This window comes from Pygocentrus nattereri, chromosome 1, assembly GCF_015220715.1.
Source record: "Pygocentrus nattereri isolate fPygNat1 chromosome 1, fPygNat1.pri, whole genome shotgun sequence".
In the NCBI taxonomy this organism is placed as follows: Eukaryota; Metazoa; Chordata; class Actinopteri; order Characiformes; family Serrasalmidae; genus Pygocentrus; species Pygocentrus nattereri.
This window is the reverse complement of record NC_051211.1, coordinates 34782653-34803148: the sequence shown is the minus strand read 5'-3', so window position 1 is coordinate 34803148 and position 20496 is coordinate 34782653. Positions and strand designations below refer to the sequence as shown.

Genomic DNA, 20496 nt, shown 5'->3' with positions numbered 1-20496 from the left:
ATGTTCTGACTGATTCTGACTGCAATGTTAAAAGGTTTAGGTCAACTTTTGGGGGCCGGGGGGCACGACGAGGACACTTTACTCATACCAGCTGACCCATGAGTGTTACAATGAATTTTAAACTACACATTAGCATTAAGGATATGTTAGATTAGGGAGGTGCCATTAAAACAGTACTTCAACATGCAAAACATTCTTATCCTGACCACTTCAAATTACTATTATCATATTTAAACAAATATACTGAACTATCAATGTCCCTGTCAACAGAAATCTTCACAATTATAATGCATAAAGTTAAAAGTCAAAAAAGGCTTCCTTTTCGTCAGTGGAATTAACACAAACAGATCCCTGATCTCTCTCTACTACAGGTCAGTGTAGCCTTTAGACATGAGGGCTGAGAGAGAGAGAAGCTCTCAAAATGAAAAAAAACAGACACCAGGAAATGCTAGTTCAACATAAAGATCTCACCCAGATACTGAAGTACACCTGAAACTGAAATGCAGAAACCTTTTATCTTGCTTTAACAAAGTAATTAAATCTGCTAGCTATTGCTAATAAACAAGGCCACAGCATTTACCTTTTTTTCCCTGGACTGTCACAGCCTGAGTAATCTTGTGGTACAGGTGGTTGTGAAATCACAGTATACATTTGTTCTTTTACTCTTATTTACTGTTAATGTGGAACAGTAAGTTACTGTGAAAGTAATGGAACTAGTTGCTAGTCATTTACTGTAACTTTCTACCCAGACTTGTTCTACACCTATAGGCTATGCAACCTAGTGAAATACAAATACATAAGCGTGGTGATGATTCTTACAGATAACAGGAGAAGACACACAAAAAAAGTGCAAACTATATGTCTAAACCATCACACACTCACCTCAAACCATGTTAAATAGACACAAATTCGGTTATGTGGTGTCTGACACTGTTTGAGATACTGCTGTAAACACAGACAGAGTATAGCTGAGAACAGTAGCAGCCACTTTAATTTCATCCATATTTTTGTTTATGTTGCTACATTAGCCTCATAACTAAAAAAGCAAGAAACCAATCACGTCTTGGCTGACTGACTACATTTAGGGAAAATGGTGTTTAGTTTAGTTTTTCTTCATTGCTTAAATTGAACACTCATCCAAAGAAGTGTTATGTAATGCTTGTATCATGTTATGAAATTTGATTGATTTTTGTCTGGACCAGCTTAAATATGATGAGCAAGCATGGCTCCAAACAGAAAAAGCCCGCAATACATAAACAAATGGGCTTTTATTGTGTCCTGAATATGTTTGTGGACACACAAGCAGTTAATAGTTACACAGCGGGTAGCTGCTGCTGTTATTAGTTAAACAGCTGAGAGCTGCTTTACATTCACCTGCAGTGAGAATGAACAGGCAAATATTTAAGCCTTTGACTGTCAAATGATAGATGCTGCAAATTCCACTGTTAATGGTCGTTGTTAATATTGTGAAGGAGTAAATATGTGTGTGCAAGAGAGGGACAAAGAGAAAGAGAGAAGGTGGAGTTATATATCAAGAGAGATAAACAGACAGTTTGAGTGAGACATGGGAGATAGAAAGAGGAGACCGAGATAGAGACACAGGGGCAGATGTATTTATGTTTTGCATCATTAAAGACTCAAATTTGGCATTAAAAATTGGCTGTGGCAACTTACTAAACAGGTGTAAAGGCACTCTGCCAAAGACGCGGCCTCTGCTTTTTTACACCTTTTACTAATAGTAAAAAGACTGATAGTAACCCTAAGGGTTTACTACACACTGTCACACCTCCCTCTGACGTGGCTGAAACTACAGCCAACGTGGCCTCTCCGGACTACATTTCCCAGAATCCCATGCTACATCACATAACTCAGGACTCTCACCGATCAACCTATCACTGTTATTCATCGCCAGACTTCTAATCAAAGACACCTGTCACACCTTGTCTATAACTGGTCTGTTTGAAGCATCTCACTGTGAAGTGAGAAATCATCACATTAATGCACAAACTGAGCGCTTCTCCCATTTTACTTGTGTTACTTTGTGTTGTTTTTAGTTTACGACCTTGGCTCTAGCTTTATCCCTTTGCTCTGGTTGTTTTTTTTTTTTTTTTTTGGTTTTCGACTCCCTGCTTCTGCACTCCCTTTAGCATTAAAGTTCTTAACTCAAGCCTCCTCTACAAGCATCTGGTTCTGTCTGCCACTGTTACACTCACTTCCATAACCTATATAAGCTCAAGCAGTTTGCAATAAAGTCCCTGTACTAAACAATAAGCCTTAGTAGTAATAAGCCTAGAATGTTAAGGGGTTAAACTGCTGTTTCAAACAGGCTAGGTTTTAGGCTCTTTTCTACTGTTGTAAACTGTAATAATTTCACAGTTTTCTTTTCCAAATGACTGTGAAAGCATATATTGAAACTCTTTGGCCCTGCTTTACTGAAACTATTCCTCACTTCATCATTCCTGCACTCTGTGGCTTCTGTACACACTGTATTGTGTGTTGTGGTATCGCCAGTGAAATGACAGGATTTTACAATGTGACACAGTTCAACTCATTCCCTCTAGCTGAAATTATTTTTCAAAATTGAAAGCGAAAATTATGCATTTTTAAAATAATTAATTAAAATAATTATTCAGTATGTTGAAATTATCACAGACCTTCTATATCATTAATAACTCATTTTATTTTACTTTTTGTTGTCATTACTTTGACTCACTAAGTCAAAAATAAGTTGACCCAATGAGTCACAATTTGAAATACACAAAAAGTCTGTTTTTCTCCTAGGAACTTTGCCACATAAAGAGCAACAATGAAAGCAAGACAGAGAGACTAAGAGAGAGAGAGAGAGAGAGAGAGAGAGAGAGATATGTACAGATATAAAGAGAGAGAGAGAGAGAGAGAGAGAGAGAGAGAGAGAGAGAGAGAGAGAGAGAGAGCATTTTGAAGTGGGTAAATATATCCTGGAACATATTTGTTCTGTATTTATCTCACACAGTCCTGAAGAGTCCATGAATAATTCATGTAGATCTTTGAAAAGATGTGTGTGTATGTTTGCAGTGTGTGTGTGTGTGTGTGTGGGGGGGGTGTAGGTGTGTTTGTATATGCATCTGTTTATTTGTGTATGGGTGTGTGTATGTTACCTTCGGGTGGCTGCAGTCGTTTGTTGTTCTGGGTGCACCAACCCACAGGGTGAAGTTCTGCAGTCATGACGTCACACCAAAAGTCAGCTTTGCGGTCATCACCATAACCACAGAAGCGCAACAATAGCAACTGACCACACGTGGTTATGATGGTCGCCACCCAGTATGTGTCTGGACAGGTTTTATTAGCCACTTCCAGCTTCATTCCTGGCTGAAAGCTGCTCTGAAGACTGAGCTCCACCTGTGAAGACAATTCAGATGACTCACCTTCACTTGCAGGTATTCTTGTGACCACTAAGCAGTAGAACATGTATAATCAACAAAGCCCATTAAAACCCTGAATTTATACTGGAATGTCAGGAACTAGATAATTTCTACAAAACCTGGAATATGAAGTTATTATAGTATTATCAGTGGGAAACTCTGGACCTTCTAGGCCCTGAGAGAAAGTCAAATGGTTCTGTGAAATAAAACATACATTATTTTTAGCTCATTTTATATAAAAGAATCATCATTCATATTATATTTAAACTCTGTAAATATTGTAGTAAATAATCTTATTTCTTTCAAGTTTTGGTTAGAAAAAAAGGGTTAAAACAGCCAACAGAAAATTGCCTTATCAGGATTTTTTCTTTTAAGTATTAAAGTGGACAAAGCCAATTGAGCTTTCCTGTTGGTTAGGTCTTCAGGAGCTAAACTGAAGGCCTAACATGTTAGATTAACCACTAACATATTAATAACATGTTTTGATTTACAATGGGTAAAATCAATTTCACAAGAAAAACGTTACTCTGTGTTCTGGAACTTCGAGTGCAAGTAGAGAAGAATGCATTTCAGTAAAATGTTAGAAATGGGAAACAAATGATGGTAGCTCTATGCCAGGACTCTTTAATTATGAAAATACTACAAGGTTAAATATTTGGTAATGTCTTTTACAAGCTTCAAATGTCCGCATTTAATCAAGAAAAAGCAAACAATATTCAGTGAATTGCTGTTAGCTCAGCACTAACGTACTACTAAAATCTCACAGCAACACTATCAGAAAGCAGCAATATCATACAGGTGCATTTTACAGAACTTTGGCATTTATGGCCTGAACTTAAGGCCTAGCTTAAGTAGTCAAAGTTCACCACTAATTATTACTATCATCACTGAGCTGAGTGTAACTCCTGAAGCTCACAAATAAATATGATTCATTATACCTGGAATACTGCTATCATGATAGAACTGTTGTTTGCGGAATGGTCACTAAAGTACAGAAGATCCACATTACAGTGAGTGTATCTCCATACAGACTTAACTCTGAATGCTCAAACCACTGCAGGAGGTGTTTTATATGTATTTTAGCTACGCTACCCAAGTTTGCAAAGCAAACCAACTTTTTTTGAAACAGTATAAATAAGACGCCTGCAAGACTCAGGAATAGGTAGCTTGCCCGGGGCCCACAAAATTAACCCAACTAGGGTCAACAATGTAACACAGCTGGTGCCCATGGCTATAAACCAGTTTTGGCCGACATACTGCCTGTTGAAAAGTCCACTACAAGCGCATGCTCAGGTAAAACCCACACACGTCAGCTAAAACTCCTATGGGGTTCACATACACATGTTGGCTGGGTATCTACTGACAGAATATCTGAGATTAAACTAGTGTCCGTCAGAAGCCTTCAGAAAACTTCTTGTCTCTTCATGGCGGTGACCAGTGTTTTAATCAGAGGCTGGATTACCCCACTTTCCAAACCACTCTGTCCTTTCTCACAGATCTTACTTTGAGAGGTTAGTGGAACACTCCAGAGCTGATGTATTGTCAAGTTATTTTGACTATTTTTTTAACAATAGCCAGAATTATCCTGATGCATTACACAAGACATGTCCAATCTTATCCATAAAGGGCTGGTGTGGCTGCAGGCTGTCATCACAACAAAGCAGGAGCACACCCAATCAGTTGTTTGACTAAGTCCAGTTGAAAAAACAAGTAGAGTCAGTGGTGTTCCTGCTTTATTGGAATGAAAACCTGCAGCCAAAGTGCCTCTTTCCCCTTTGCAGATAAGATCAGACACCCCTATTTTACATAATAACAATATCAATTTTGTACATATTTGACAATAAAGGCTGCCCTTTACATCTGAATATTTAAAAATTAATGCAAAGTTACTCTATATTTAAAATCCCAGGCTTTTTAAATACTAAGTCTTATTATTCAGAACTTAAAGGGGCTCCAACACAAACAAGCTGAGCTGTTCCTAGATTATTGAGTGTATAATAGAATTATGGGCATTTAAGGGGTTAAAGTTAAGAACATTATATCCTTCTAGAACAAATGTCTCATTATTGACTTACGATATTTATTATTACAGCAATGATAAGTGGCTACCAACCATGTGTCTAGTACACCTGGCTTAGTTGCTGTGTGTGTGTGTGTGTGTGTGTGTGTGTGTGTGTGTGTGTGTGTGTGTGTGTGTGTGTTGATTTGTAGACTTACATGTTTAAATGAAGTGTGGGGGGCTGCAGTGGCCCCTAATTCCTCCAAATACTCATCCCAGTTAAAGTCCATTTCTGCTTCTCCATACTCCATATCTGTTAGATGTAGAGAGAGAGAGAGAGAGAGAGAGAGAGAGAGAGAGAGAGAGAGAGAGAGAGAGAGAGAGAGAGAGTAAAAGAGAGAAAGGGAGAAAATTCTACATCTACATCTACACATCATCTACACATGGTTTACGCAACATATACACATCATCTAACAGCACTACCACTAAAAACCCAACGTTTTTTTTAGTCCTAACCACTAGCCATGGTGCATGACTGCAGTAACCAAATTAATTCATGCATCTCTCTGCAAGGGAACTGCAACTGGCTACACTGATAACTCACTCACAGCCGCAGGTATAGGTGCCAAATTTCTCTTTCTTTTAGATCCGTGCATCTCAATTCTCTGGCATTTCAATTCTCCATTAAGTGGCATATGCTCAGAGTGCAACAAGAACATATATGTATATCGATGTATATCGGTCTGAGAATATACACATGCCCTGGGTTGAGGGGGTGGTGGGTTGCATGTAAAAATGATCATATGCTAGTGTCTATCTGTGCACGTGCCTATCAATGTATGAACTAAAGCATTTTATTAAATTATTTCATTTATTTAATGTTCTGTCTAAATGGCCACTTAACTGCAAGTTAAGTGCAAAAATGCATATTTAACAGAAAATTACACAGAAGCCTCATCAACTAAACATGACTTTTTCAGGATTTAATGTGTTCATCTTTGCCTTTATTATGGCTTCCACTCTTTTAGGGAGTCTTGCTTTCATTTCTTTAAAAAAATATTTAAATGAAGTTAGAATTTTCCCCACATGCAAGTTCAGCAGTTACTCTGATTGATTTGCAAATTTTCTTCTTTTGTTGTCCATTTCTTTTTCTTTGTAAGGGTTTCTTGACAGCTACACATCCTTTCAGTCTCATAGCATTGAGTTGTCTTCTCACATTGGAAGGACGAACAGAAACCTGTGGATTTTTTCAGATCTGAAACAAAAGGGTGATTTTCTCCTCTCTCTCTCAGTGATGAAAGCTTTAAGCACTGTTTATGATGGCGACAGTATTGGTGGTCTTCCAGCTCTTGCATAATTGTCAAGAGTCCAATTTTTTAAAGTATCTTTTGATCAATTTTTGAACTCAGATTTGGGAAACTCCTGTCATTTTTCCTTGACTTTTGTCTTCGGTATGCAAGTGAATTATCTTACATCTTCTGAGAGATATTTCCAGAATAAAGAAGTTGCACTTTTTCATTTTGACTGGAATATAAATACATGAAGGATCTCTAAGACATTTGATATGTAAGGAAGTGCAAAGTTATTTATCAGGTAAACATTTATTTGTTCAAAAATGGACTAATATTAGTGATTTGATGTCTGAATTTGTAAACCATTACCAAAGCTTTCCTCAAGAAAATCCATTTTCACTGATCATCCACTACCTTGTTTATCTGATCAGGCCTTCGTTAAATTAAATCAGGTGCTGCGGGTGGAATTGAACAAATCCATGCAATGACCAGAGTGTAGAAACTGCAGAATTGTGACTTCTAAAGAAAAAAACATTATATTATGTTCTACTTTATATCTTTTTTATATTTGTATTTATTTTAATGTCATATAGTGTATTATATTAAACACATTTATGTGCTGTCTAAGACTTCATTATTAAGGCAAACTCTCTCTTTACACAGAGGAAGACACTTTAACGAACATGATGCAGAGTGTTGAAGCTAAATATACCTAAGGATAAGGATATAGCTACTTTCTGCTAACAAAGATTTCCAGGTGTCTTTTCTTCATTCATAGCTAAAATCAGCCCATCTACAAATACAACTTCTTATATATATATAAGAGAGAGAGAGACAGAGAAAGAAGGAAAGAGTTTCTTTACTTTTTTGCTCAAGGTAGGGCAATAAATGTGGAAAATTTTGTACTCATTGATACTTCTAACACATTTAAGGTGTTGACAGTTAATGTTAGTACTGTTTTCTCACTTACTGATCACAGCATTAGTGTTTTTATCACACTACTCCACTGCTGCACTCACTTGTGTTCCAGTATGAATGCAAATGAATGAACAAATCACACTCTCTCTGCCTGTCTTTCTAACAGTCCTAATCTCTCCTTTAAGACTATTCTCATTACATCTTTACAATAGTCATGACATCATCACCACAGAAGCCATGCTGACTCATAGCCTGCCGCTAACACACACCCAAAAGAGCAGCAGTCAAATCTTTACACATGCCTATACTTAAACTCATCACAAACAAACCACTGTTGAGCTAAATAACTCTGACGAGATGATGACGACGAGGTCATTCATTACCCAGTAATGGTATGTCGAACAATACATTTGCACAGATTGACGTGGGCATATCCTGATGTATACTTTGATGAAATGACTCATTCTTTAATGCAGTTTGAGTCATGCTGCAGTATAGGCAGGGTGAGTCATAACAAGTGCGACATATCCGGCAACTGCAAGCATAAAGTGGACAACGTCATTTCACTCAGCAGTGTGAGAAATGACATAAAATGAATTTCCCACTTTTTTTCCACAAACAATATGTTTGCAATTCTTTTTGAACATGACGTATGGAGACCAATTGTCACTTTCATATTTTATTTAAGAGGTGAAAAATATGTGCATAATTAATTTGTTAACTTGTAAACAGAGACATTCAGAGTGGTTTGATGAGAAAAGCATTCTTGTGAAACTTACTGCAACAGAATTATTCACAGTAGTGGTGACAGGAACCACACCTCTGAAGTGTTTATTGCCGCTAAAAGCTATATCATACAAATTTATTACATGAAATAGTTTTGAATACACAGCCTGATGCCTGAAATCTTGGTTTACAAGAGTTTTGAAATAAGGTTGTGCAGTAGTATTGTGTTCTTCAGCAACAAGTCGACTTATGGTGAATGAAGACAAAACAAATGGGTAGATCTTAAGATGCTGCTACTGCAAATCATCCATCTTGGATCTCCTTGGAATATTCAGGCTTTTTGTGTGTTAGATCGTCTCTGGTTTTGTTCTTGGCCGTTTTTGTGCAATTCTTAATCATGTTTCTAAGAGTGCATTGTTAGTTTGTCTGATTTTTTACTTTCATCAGCCTTTTTTGATGACTGGTTGATGGACGTGTCTTCTGAAGATGTAAGAAATCTCCCTTACTACTGTCTTCATATCTTCCTCAGTATAATGTGGATCTTTTTGAGCCTTTGTGTGTGACTTGAAAATGTACGACATGGCCTGAAAAACCCTAGAAAATCCCACCAGACAACTCTGACTTTTAAATTATTATCTCAGGTGACTTTTATTCTGACTCAGTATAATTCTTCCAAAAAATTCTACATCTTACATCATATATATATATATATCTTATAATATATATATATATATATATATATATATATATATATATATGTATATATATATATATATATATATATATTAACTTGGTTCATTTGGGACCTAAAAACTACCTGTGATACTGAAAGAAGAGCCATTTGGGAGCCAAATGAGCTAACTCCTATAATTTGACTCAGTGAAAAGAGTGAGCGCACCCATAACTTTCTTTGGAGTGAAATGTATTTTTTAAAGCACGTTCAGTGTTACATTTAAAACTCAGAACTCAGAAGGCACCTGTAGGTTCAATGCATTGTAAACAAAATGGCCATATTTGTGTGGAGGACATCGTGGTTCCCTTCACGAATTTCTAAAGAAATCCAATTAAAAATGTAATTTAATGGTTTTAACATAACAGTGAGGATATTTAAGCTTTAAATAATATAATAATATTAAAAAGCAGGTATCAGAGACATAATAAGTACGTACAGGTCAGTCAGTCTCACCTGAGTGTCCCGTGCCATTGGCTGGGCTCTGAATCTTCCCACCTGCAGAAGTCATCATCTATATCTTGTGAAGGCTGTTGTCTTGGTAATCTGTGGTCTCGACAACTGTTTCCAGCTGCGTCTGCTTACAGTACGTTTGGGGCCTGCAGGTCGGGAACACATCAAACGACAAATTACAGTCACAGCAAAAAAAATCATATATTGCTACAGCTTGCATTCCTCAAACTACATTTATGCATCTGTTTTTTATAAAGGAAGTTACAGCACTGACTGTACTTTCTTAAAAATAAAGGTGCCAAAACAGGTTATTTGGATGAAAAACACAATAGAAAAACACTTTTGGTTTCCCAGAGAATCTGAGATGTATGAGCGTAAAATTTGCTACCTAATTCCCATCTTCCAACATTACCACATCCAGATGACACTCATGGCAGGTTCATCTAGACTGCATGAACAACATTTTAAATTTCAGGCAAAGATTCTCTGCTGTGTCCATTCTACTTAGGCAGGTGACTTTAACCTTCTCTGTAGGGTTAATGACCTCAGCTTGCACTGGAATGAGTTCATTTGAGAGGTCAAAATGACAGAACAGTGAATTAAATGCAACAAATGGAGGAATCTCTTGGAAAACAAGCCTGCGCATTCACACCGATTCAAAGATACTATAGAACAAGACGACTAGTGTTCATAATCCTTTATTGCACTGACTGGCTAATGATAAGCATCATAGAAGTTCCTAGACAGTTTGATTCAATGGCAATAACCAGCCTTCCATTCAATTATATTCAGTTCAGTTCAATATGGGCGGCACAGTGGCAGGTTCAGTTAATTTCAATTCAATTCAATTCAATTCAATTCAATTCAATTCAATTCAATTCAATTCAATATTTCTGCCACCATAGACAAATGAAGAGATGTGATGAAGAGTCACATCAAGCTACAGTGTTTTGGTGTTGGTATTACTGTCACTTCATTTGTAACTTGTGATTAACATATGCAAGGCATTTTGCTATGTAATTGCATTGCATTCCAAATGTAATAACACTTGATCATTCATCAAATGATGTTAGTTCCTGTAATTCATCAGAAACCAAGCACAATGCTCATCAGCACCTAGGGACTGTTTGGCACTCACAGTGCATTCTACAGAAACTTCAAAGCCTTCATTAGTTAAGAACTACCATTTACATCAGGAAATGCTTGATTTATACCCAGCTGCCATGCTACTCAATCCAAAACATTAATTAAAGTCTCTCACAGTTGTAAATGTTTCTAAATTGTTCTTGGCTTTGGAAAAAAAAGTAAAAAGCCTCCTCAGGTACCCCTAGATGGTCAACATTTTTGGGAATTGGAGCTTAAATGTGGACCGTCTGGAAGTCTCTGAGCACTGGTTTGAGAACCACTGTTATAAAGAACCATGGTTGATAGGTTCTTAAGTAGACCAAAAGTGAACCATATGTGTAATCCAATTATTTGATTCACTTTCTGAGCTCAAATCCCATTTTTTTCAAAATGCATTAACACTCGAGTTAAATAATTGCTTTCATTTTGCTGTACCATTCAAATGTAATTATGCAATATGCATATTATTAATTACATATTTCAGTTCAGACTTTTTCGATTTGTTTTAACATTAACAAATGACAAAAATATGGCAAACATGTAAAGTATGACTTACTTTTCCACAAAACAAAACAAAAACTTTTCATCAAATTCAGATCACAATGTAATACCTCCACTTCTACATTAAGAAATAACTCATGCAAAATCTAAAATTGAAACCTGCAGTGCTATCTATGGCAGCTATATTGCTCTAAAAACTTAAAAGATGTCAAACAGCTACCTGGACTGAGAAAAGATCCATGGGAAAATGTTGTTTCCATGGTTTATAAATAAAAATCAAGGTGCCAGAAGGTGTTCTTCAGAGTGATGTTATACACGTACCACACTTTGCTTTCAGTGGATGATTCTTTAAAAAAATGTTTATAAATGAGACGTGTGAGTATGAAGAAACTCTAAAAGTCTAAAAACCTCCACAAGGACCATTTAGGAACGACCTTAATTCAACACTACACAACCTCAGCCCTAATCATTGGGTGGCTTTAAAATGTGTGAACAAATTCAGGTTCAGTTGTTTTAAATCAGCAGAGTAAAATCAGCGATTAGCTTGTTTGGCATTTATTAATGTGTAGTAGTGCTTCTGCCCAGAATTCACTACGCATGAAATCAATTGGCACAAGTCTTACAGTTCAGAATAAACAGTGAAAGCTCCAAGCAGCTTCCATTATACTGTGAATAGGTTCTATGCGTGTTTGTGAGTGTGAGAAAGAGAGTGTTGGTTTGCGCGCGCGTGTGTGTGTGTGTGTCTGTGTTGCAGGCAGGTTTTACATGCATGACTGGCCACGAGTTCCACTGAAAAATAATTCCTCGAGGAATTGTGTGTCACCCTACATTAGAAATAGCGTGAGCACTATTTGGAAGAAGCATTGCCTCATGGGAGATTCATGGCAGAGGATAATGTCAATAAAATGAGTTAGACTTATCTTTATTTCCTAAACAATACTCCAAAACAATCTGTCAGGGGACAGAGAAAAGTGTCTGTTACACAATGGCAACAACAGTGCTCTGGCCTAATCATTAGAAAACATCTAAACCACTATAGATCATTTCCAATGGCAGGCTTCAGTGCTACATCTCAGTGGAAAAAGGAAAAATCTCAAATAGAGTTAAGTTTTCTCAGTGTGAAATACACTCTTGGGAAAAAGATTGATGTTAAGTACCAAACTTAAACTTTCTATGACTTAACACGGAACCAGCAGAACCATTTTTGGTGCACCATAGAATCATTTCTAAAAGTTTATTTTAAAAAGGTTCACTTTTGGTTCTGTAAAGAACCATATTGTTGCTGTTGGGACAAAACCTTGTATCTCTTTTTTTGTTGTATTTCATTTTTTTTTAAGTAATTTCAAAATACTAGCTGATGAATGGACCAATAAAAAGTATACATTGATACAAGATTCCAATCATACACTGTCAGAAAAAAAGGGTACTGTACCTGGTATGAATTATGTACTTTGAAAGAGTTTTAAAGGTACTCTACATTCACTTTCCCAATGAAGATGTGCATATTTTTAAGTAGAAACGTTAAAAAAAAGAGTCAGGACAGGGTATATGGAGTCAATGCAACTTAAAAAATAATTCTAACAGAAAATAGAACAATTATGTTCCCTCACTAAAGGTACTGAAGACGCACCCTAGAGGGGTACCACCTGAGTGATTTGAGAATACTACAGACTTAAAATCTGTAGTGACTACAGCGTGGATGAATAAATTCTAGGGACTGCTTATATGAAATGCTTTTCTTAAGTTAATGTTGTGCACTGAAAAGCATGATGCATTGAATTTGCCTTATGCAAATACATGAATAACTCATGTTACATCAACACCATTTGTCTTTCAGTTTATGTTTACTACAGTAGTTGTATTGATGTAATATTTCATTCATGTTGAAACGATGGACAAATTTAGCCATGTACAGCCGCATGTACGCAATGCTTTTTTTTCCCAGCAGTAAGACCTAATATCTCTGGGTCTTACTTAGCCAACCCATTCTAAATGGTCCAACTGTGCCCTTGTGGGAGGTAGTGACAGGGCAGTGACAAGCTCTCTCTTTCACTCTTGGCTCAGGTACACATGCTTGGCAGTGTGGGCACCTTCAAAACGAGTAGAGAAGTGAGAGAGAAAACGGATGAGCAGTACCAGCAAAAAAGACTGACAAGCTGAAAAGCTCATGTGTGAGAAAAGGACTGGAAAGTCTATCTAGAGGTCACTAAAGTGGCCTGGGATTTGCTTTTGTGGTTTTTGTTTTGTGTTCTGTGTGAAAATAAAAAGGAAGATGCCCCTCAGGGCAGCACATGGTGTGCTGGAGTTAGGCATTAAAATGACTTGATTCAAATGTGTACATCATTTTCACAGTAATAAAGTATATTACAATTATATGGTTTCTGCCAAAGGTAAGTAAACTAAAAGACAAAGCTATGTTGGTGTAATCTATTTTCCTCAGTTTACATAGTCAGTTCAATCACTTTTTTTCAGTAGTGTTTAAAAGGCATAATAATAGCTACTTGACATTGGTAGGTTAAAACATAAAGGCCTCATAAAGGCCTCAGGCTACTAGAGAAATGACAACACATGTTTAGGGATGGACTGTAAAATGATTTGTTACTTTCACTGTGACTTCAAAGTCTGGATTAAATTAAAGCCCAGGATTTACTGTTTATACTGGAAATAAAGAGCCCACCTCCAAAAAAAAAAAAAAAAACTAAAGCAATTACAGTGATAACAGGTTATTGGACTGATAACAAGTTATTGGCTAAGAGTTTGTCTCATATACATCACATTTAATAAAGTTAATTAGTTTACATTAATGGAATATTAATAACAAACCCATGATTCTCGATAACTGCTGCTTGATACTAAAACAATGTCTCACTGACATGATGTTTTGACTGGACAGTTTTGTTTTCTTCTCTTAAAATGACACCAAACAGCACCTTACAAAGTGTTGTAAACATTAACTAGATAGAAAGCACATTTCCAGAAAGGAGACTTGCTACTCATTTAGCTCTTTTAAGCTGTTCTTTCAAAATGATCCAAAGCACCCTTCAAGTGGCAGACATTACAGTTATCTAAGGCCTTGTCCACACTACAACAGACACGTTTGAAAGAGTTGTTTTCATGTCAAAGTTTTCCACCCACGTTGTTTGTTCACATGTTAGATGACAGGTGAGCAGCTACACTGAGTATGCGCGTGCTACTTCTGCCAGTTTCCACCAAGCAGTTTGTTGTGGTGGACGCCAACAAAGGTGGCAAAGATAAGCTAAAACTGTGCTGGTAACAGCACTCAGCACACAATAGTCTGCCAGACAATCTTAAAAAAAGATTCCAAAAAGGAAAAAACATGTTTCGTTTCCTTAAAAACTGTGAAAACCAGATGTGTGAGTCCGAAGAACCTTTTAAAGGTTAAAAGAACATTCACATAATGTAAAAGTTCTACACCAACTTAAGGGTTTTTCACAGAACTCTATTTAATGCGGAGGCTCCTTAAACTTTAAAAAGGTTCTTCACTCTGACACATTAACTTTACATTAATGGCTCTCAACAGACGCATTCATTGAATCTCCTCTGTGGCATTGCGTCCTTTATTTTTAAGAGTGTCCAACATAATTATGCTGAATTCTAGAAAGGTGACCAAAACAGACACAGACGACAACATTTTGGTTAATTTCTTCTCCGTTTTCAAAGTGCTGGAGCTATGATCATGTGACGATAAGAGGCCAGTCACAGGACGATAGACATCAGTGTGAAATGTACAGCTTCCTCCATCCACACAGCAGTGCATAAATAATGAAGAGCATTTTCAAGAATATGTGCTTTTAAAAAATACTACTGAAAATCATCCATAATACTGGTTCACATGAGTGTAATTAATGTCATTTTTAAAAAGTGCAAGAATGAAGATCAAGGCTAAACATGTTGAATACTTCAGCAGCTGTGCTGCTTATTCTAAACATTTTATGCTTCATCTTCATCAGTTGATGTTAATTTACATAACTTCCTACCTAAGACTTTGCGCACACTCAACATATAAGATTTATTAATTAATAGGACTTAACTTCTAACTACAAAATATGAATGTGTGCCATATTGACTTATGCATGCAAATTCATCACTGATATTTATTGTTTTGAATGCTGACTATGCCATTCACCTGAATCATGTACAATTATAGAAGTATTTTTCCCGTTCACACAACACAGTGGCAATTCAGTCATTATGTAGCCAAAGCAAATCAATATCAGCAACAAAGACAATCAGCATTCATGTAATTTTTGTCTGTAACTGAAATAGAACACTATAATGAACACATTGGTTTCTGTGCATTTGCTTAACTGCTATGAGAGCAAATTGACTGTATACAAATCACAACATGAGTGGCAATCTTTGGTGTCCAAGCACTGTGTCATTGTGGGGAGTTTTTTAGAAGGGTTTCTCTTTATATTAGATGCCTCTTGTGGTCTCAATTGAAGATGCCCTCCAAATTTCATAAAAGCCTGACCTTTTGACGTTTGGACACATCAATTTTAACAAATACACCAAGATACCCAACAGTACAACATCACATTCCAGCATTTGGACATCACATTCCACAGTCTCTTTTAGTCTCAAAGTGCACCAGAGTTTCATGTTAAAGCCACAAAAATGTTCTCCTAGGAGCAGACCCTGCTACAGATGACTGCCACCTTTTCATATCTGTTAATATTTAAATTTGCCCATTTTCAGGCAGCACACAGCCACTGCATTCACCTCTAGTCTGAAAACACAAAGCATTTAGCAGCTAGCTCCACTATCTCAGCTAATGAAAAGTTCTTACTGTCAGAGCATCACATGTTAATGTTATGTTAAGGAATGACCAAAGATGCTCTCCAGCATTGTCTTACTGATGCTTTTAATAAAGCTTTGAATAGGTTCATGAAGAGAGATATTATATGAAATATTTTAAACAGGTTACAACAGCATGTGTGAAAAAAAAATTTAAAAAGTGGCATATCTAAGCCAAAACAATGAGTGGGCTAAATCAGTAGAAAATGATTGACTTGTTACCATAATCAGAATGAAAAAACACTGTTGAATACTCACCATAACACATGATTGTCCACCCAGCATTTTTCTGCCAATATGGTTGAAAAATATATCTACACAAATTTGCCCATATTAAAAACATATGTACAATATATGATGTTTTGAAATATACGCTATATTTCCAAAAGTATTCGCTTGTCTGCCTTCACACGCATATGAACTTGAGTGACTTCTCATTCTTAATCCATAGGGTTTAATATGATGTCGGCCCACCCTTTGCAGCTATAACAACTTTAACTCTTCTGAGAAGTCTTTCCACAAGGGTTAGGAGTGTGTTAATGGGAATTTTGGACCATTCTTCCAGAAGCACATTTGTAAGGTCAGACACTGATGTTGGACGAGAAGGCCTTTACACTTGGCACATTGAAGTCAGACAAGTACTGTTCTCCTGGCTACTGCCAAACCCAGACTCATCCATCAGCTTGCCAGATGGAGAAGCGTGATTTGTCAGATTCCTTCAGTCTCCATTGCTCTAGAGTCCAGTGGCGGTGCTTTACATTACTGCATTTGACGCTTTGCATTGTGCTTGGTGATGTAAGGCTTGGATGCAGCTGCTCGGCCATGGAAACCCATTCCAAGAAGCTCTCTATATGCTGTTCTTGAGCTGATCTGAAGGCCACATGAAGTTTGGAGGTCTGTAGCAATTGACTCTGCAGAAAGTTGGCGACCTCTGTGCACTATGCACCTCAGCATCCGCTGACCACACGCTATCATTTTACATGACCGACCACTTCGTAGCTGAGTGACTGTCATTCCCAATTGCTTCCACTTTGTTAAAATACCACTGAAAGTTGACTGTGGAATATTTAGTGGAGAGGAAATTTCACCACTGGACTTGTTGCGCAGATGGCGTCCGATCACGGTACCACGCTGGAATTCACTGAGCTCCTGAGAGCGACCCATTCTTTCACTAATGTCTGTAGAAGCAGTCTGCAGGCCTAGGAGCTTGGTTTTATACACCTGTGGCCTTGGAAGTGATTGGAACACCTGAATTCAATTATTTGGATGAGAGAGTGAATACTTTTGGAAATATAATGTATGTGTCAAATATTTAAATATTCTGTTTAAATGTTAAATATTTAAATGTATGCCAATATATGCATGGAATACAATATATTGTATGGAAATACATTTTCTTTGCATATGGGTGGCTAAAGTTAGTTACTACAACTGACAGGATACCACACTGGGCTAAAGCAAGGTAACCACAGTCACACCTTTTATAGCACTAGGAGGAAGTGTTCAGAGTGAATGGTTGAAGGTGTTCATGCTTTCAACCATTCATGCTGTTGTTCATGTTGTCATGTTGTCAAAATTCACTGAAATTTATATACACTAGCACAGCTCAGCTGAGTTCTCACCATGAAGAGACAGAGGAAAACAAGCTAATGCTGTAATTGCATGTTTTAAAATGAATCTGTATGTTAAAAATGCCCTTTCACCTCTTCATGGAAGCCTGCAGTGTAAACGTTGCCATAGTGATAGAACATTTGTCATGACTTAAGGAGAGTTTTGTCAGTCTCTTATTTATTTAAGAAAAAAGGCACAAGAACCTGGTGCTTTTGGCTATGACAACCTTACATTTTGCAATATTTCCTTTGTTATTGGAAAATTTTTTGGTCAGCACTTGATATATGTCATATCCTTAATGTCCCCAGTGTAACTGCATGCTGGTACAGACAGGACATCACCAGCACTAGTCATGATGCTTCTGAAAAAGTATCATTATTCAACATAGTTCTCCGACCAGTAGAGCAGGGCACAGATTGCAGAGAGATTATGGTGTATTATCTGAACTAATCTCAGATGTGGACTGTTTCAGAGGCTTTGTGTGGCTCTTGCTATCGATTAGCCCTGATTGCGCCACATGCTCAGAATGCAGCCTGTGTCTGCTTAATCCGGCATTCAGTTAAGTTTTTATGGGGGAATTAGAGGATTATTTGAACACAATTTAGTGCTGCTTTACTTTTGAGAATAATGACTGGCTTTTTCAGTCTTACCAACATTCAATAATCTACTTTAATCACACAATGAGTGCATGAGGGCACGAGTGGAATAGCTGAGAAGAGTGACTGAGTCTGTAGATGAGTGTGTGTTTCTATATGTGTGGTATGTAAAATGGGAAATATTTGCTGTAAATTTTGCTGATGTCACATCCATGCCCATGTAGTGACATGTCTCTCCTCGCAGGAAATACAAACTGATGCTATCATAGACACAGTCAGTTCTGCTAACAGACAAACGGTCATTTAATCTTTAGGAATTAGATCTGCTGACACAATGTTCTTGTAAAGCAGAATTTTCCAAACATTTACTGACCTCCTACACATCATGGCCCACACATCAGAACGCTTTCAACTCAAAACTGAAATGGTTTAACATTCAATTTCAGTCCAAAAATGTTTAAATGGCCAAAAAATGATTAACCCTTAGAATTCACAGCTATCACTGACATTAACAGAAGCATGTTGCACTTTTGTGCCAATTATTTCTCACTCACAGTTCATTGAAAAAAGTGGAGATATTTTGTGCAAAGTGCTGATTTTAAACTTTCAACACATCAACCACCTGTGATTGTAAGAAGAAAAAAATATTCTCTTATGATTTAAATTTGGGGAAAAGTTGTTATGGATGCAGTCTTGTTTTAAGACATGAATACTATTGCTTTTACATCAAAACAAAACAAAAAAGTCAGAACTGCAGCCTATAGAATGTGACTTTAATTCCTGATATAATAAACTGTCATTTTGTCTTGTTTTTTATGCATTTGTGTCATTAAATTTAGACAGCACAGCCAAACAACAGTAATAACGATTCTAAGGGTTGAAATGTGATTGATGAAAAACCTAAACAGCATTGAAAACAACCTCCAAAATGATAACTACAAGAGAAGGTAAAAAAACCTTCATTACTTTTATTGTTACTCAGTGGAAGCAGACTTTTTTCCAAGTAAGTTCCATTCATCATAAAATCCCCACAAAAATTAAAGAACAACAGACATTTTCAAATTGTCAAAATTGAAAAGAAAGAAATAATGACAAAAACAGAGATATGAAGCTTTGTTCTGACAGCAGTGGGGAACACAAATTGTGCTAACTCTATTCTCCAAAATAAAATATTAAAAATAGCTGACAAAAACATTAAAATATTAAATTAATTGCTCACTGAAAAAACAGCTTTATCCAGTTTCCCTCATTACCCCCAAAACACTGGAGCTATTAGGTTAACATAAGTCTATATCACCAAAAATGATTGACATAATCTTCCATTTAGCCACAACTGCCTTGTGGCTCCTTTAAAACACTCTAATCCAAGGCTGACCAGTCCTGTTCCTGGAGATCTAACACCTTCCAACACACCTGACTGTAATGTTGAGGTGTTCCATGAAAGCTAAACTCTGCAGGGTTGCAGGTCTCCAGGACCAGGACTGGGCATCCCTGTTCTACACATTTATTGATTAGGTAACAGGCCTGCTTATGTGCTCTTCCCATAAAGTAGAACATTCCTATTCATCTTAAAGTGCTGACATGGCCAACAAAGTGAAATTGACTCAGATAACTGCTATTGATACTGATAACTACTTGCACAATGCAAGATTCTGGCACGTATTTATCACACAAACACAAACAGTTGCATTTGTGTATTGATCTCTGCATACTTCACATCTTTCTACAGCACATGGCACAAATGTTCTGAAGGCTAAGACGCACGATGGAAGAAACATACTTACAGTGCTCATACCTGTGAGCGTAACTTCCACACTAATATGACATCAACATGGTGGTTCCCAAAAGTAAGTGAACCGAAGGACATGTGGAAATGTGCATTCAATACAGCAGTTTTTCAAGGAGGCAGAAAGATTACCAGCAATTTGTTGCACTGAAACAACTTGTGTAACATGTACATTAACAACACAACACACAATTTCCCAAAGCTCAGTAACCTCGCTCACACAGAGACAGCCATCCGATCTGTTAGACCCCAAGGACACTCCATCTGATTACTACAGCCCCTTATTACATTACACACAACATAGAGAGAGAGAGAGAGAGAGAGAGAGAGAGAGAGAGAGAGAGAGAGAGAGAGAGAGAGAGAGAGAGAGAGAGAGAGAAAGAGAGAGAGAGAGAGAGACAGAGACAAACAGAGAGAGAGAGACAGAGACAAACAGAGAGAGAGAGACAGAGAGAGAGACAGAGAGACAGAGACAGAGAGTGAAAGAGACAGAGACAGAGAGAGAGAAAGAGAGACAGAGAGAGAGAGACAGAGAGAGAC

The 20496-nt window shown here is 37.1% G+C and overlaps 1 protein-coding gene across 2 annotated transcripts in view; it reads right to left on the bottom strand.

The window, feature by feature from the left end:
• The window catches only part of sfmbt2 (Scm like with four mbt domains 2), a 70007-nt gene that overhangs the window by 46578 nt on the left and 2933 nt on the right, over positions 1–20496 (bottom strand). For both annotated transcript variants that reach the window (XM_017696922.2, XM_017696923.2), the window contains exons 2-4: positions 9523–9665; positions 5619–5713; positions 3138–3378 (exon numbers count right to left, since the gene is read on the bottom strand). In XM_017696922.2, the coding sequence (XP_017552411.1) occupies positions 3138–3378; positions 5619–5713; positions 9523–9580 (394 nt within the window). In that variant the 5' untranslated portion in view covers positions 9581–9665. The remainder of the gene's footprint in view (positions 1–3137; positions 3379–5618; positions 5714–9522; positions 9666–20496) is intronic.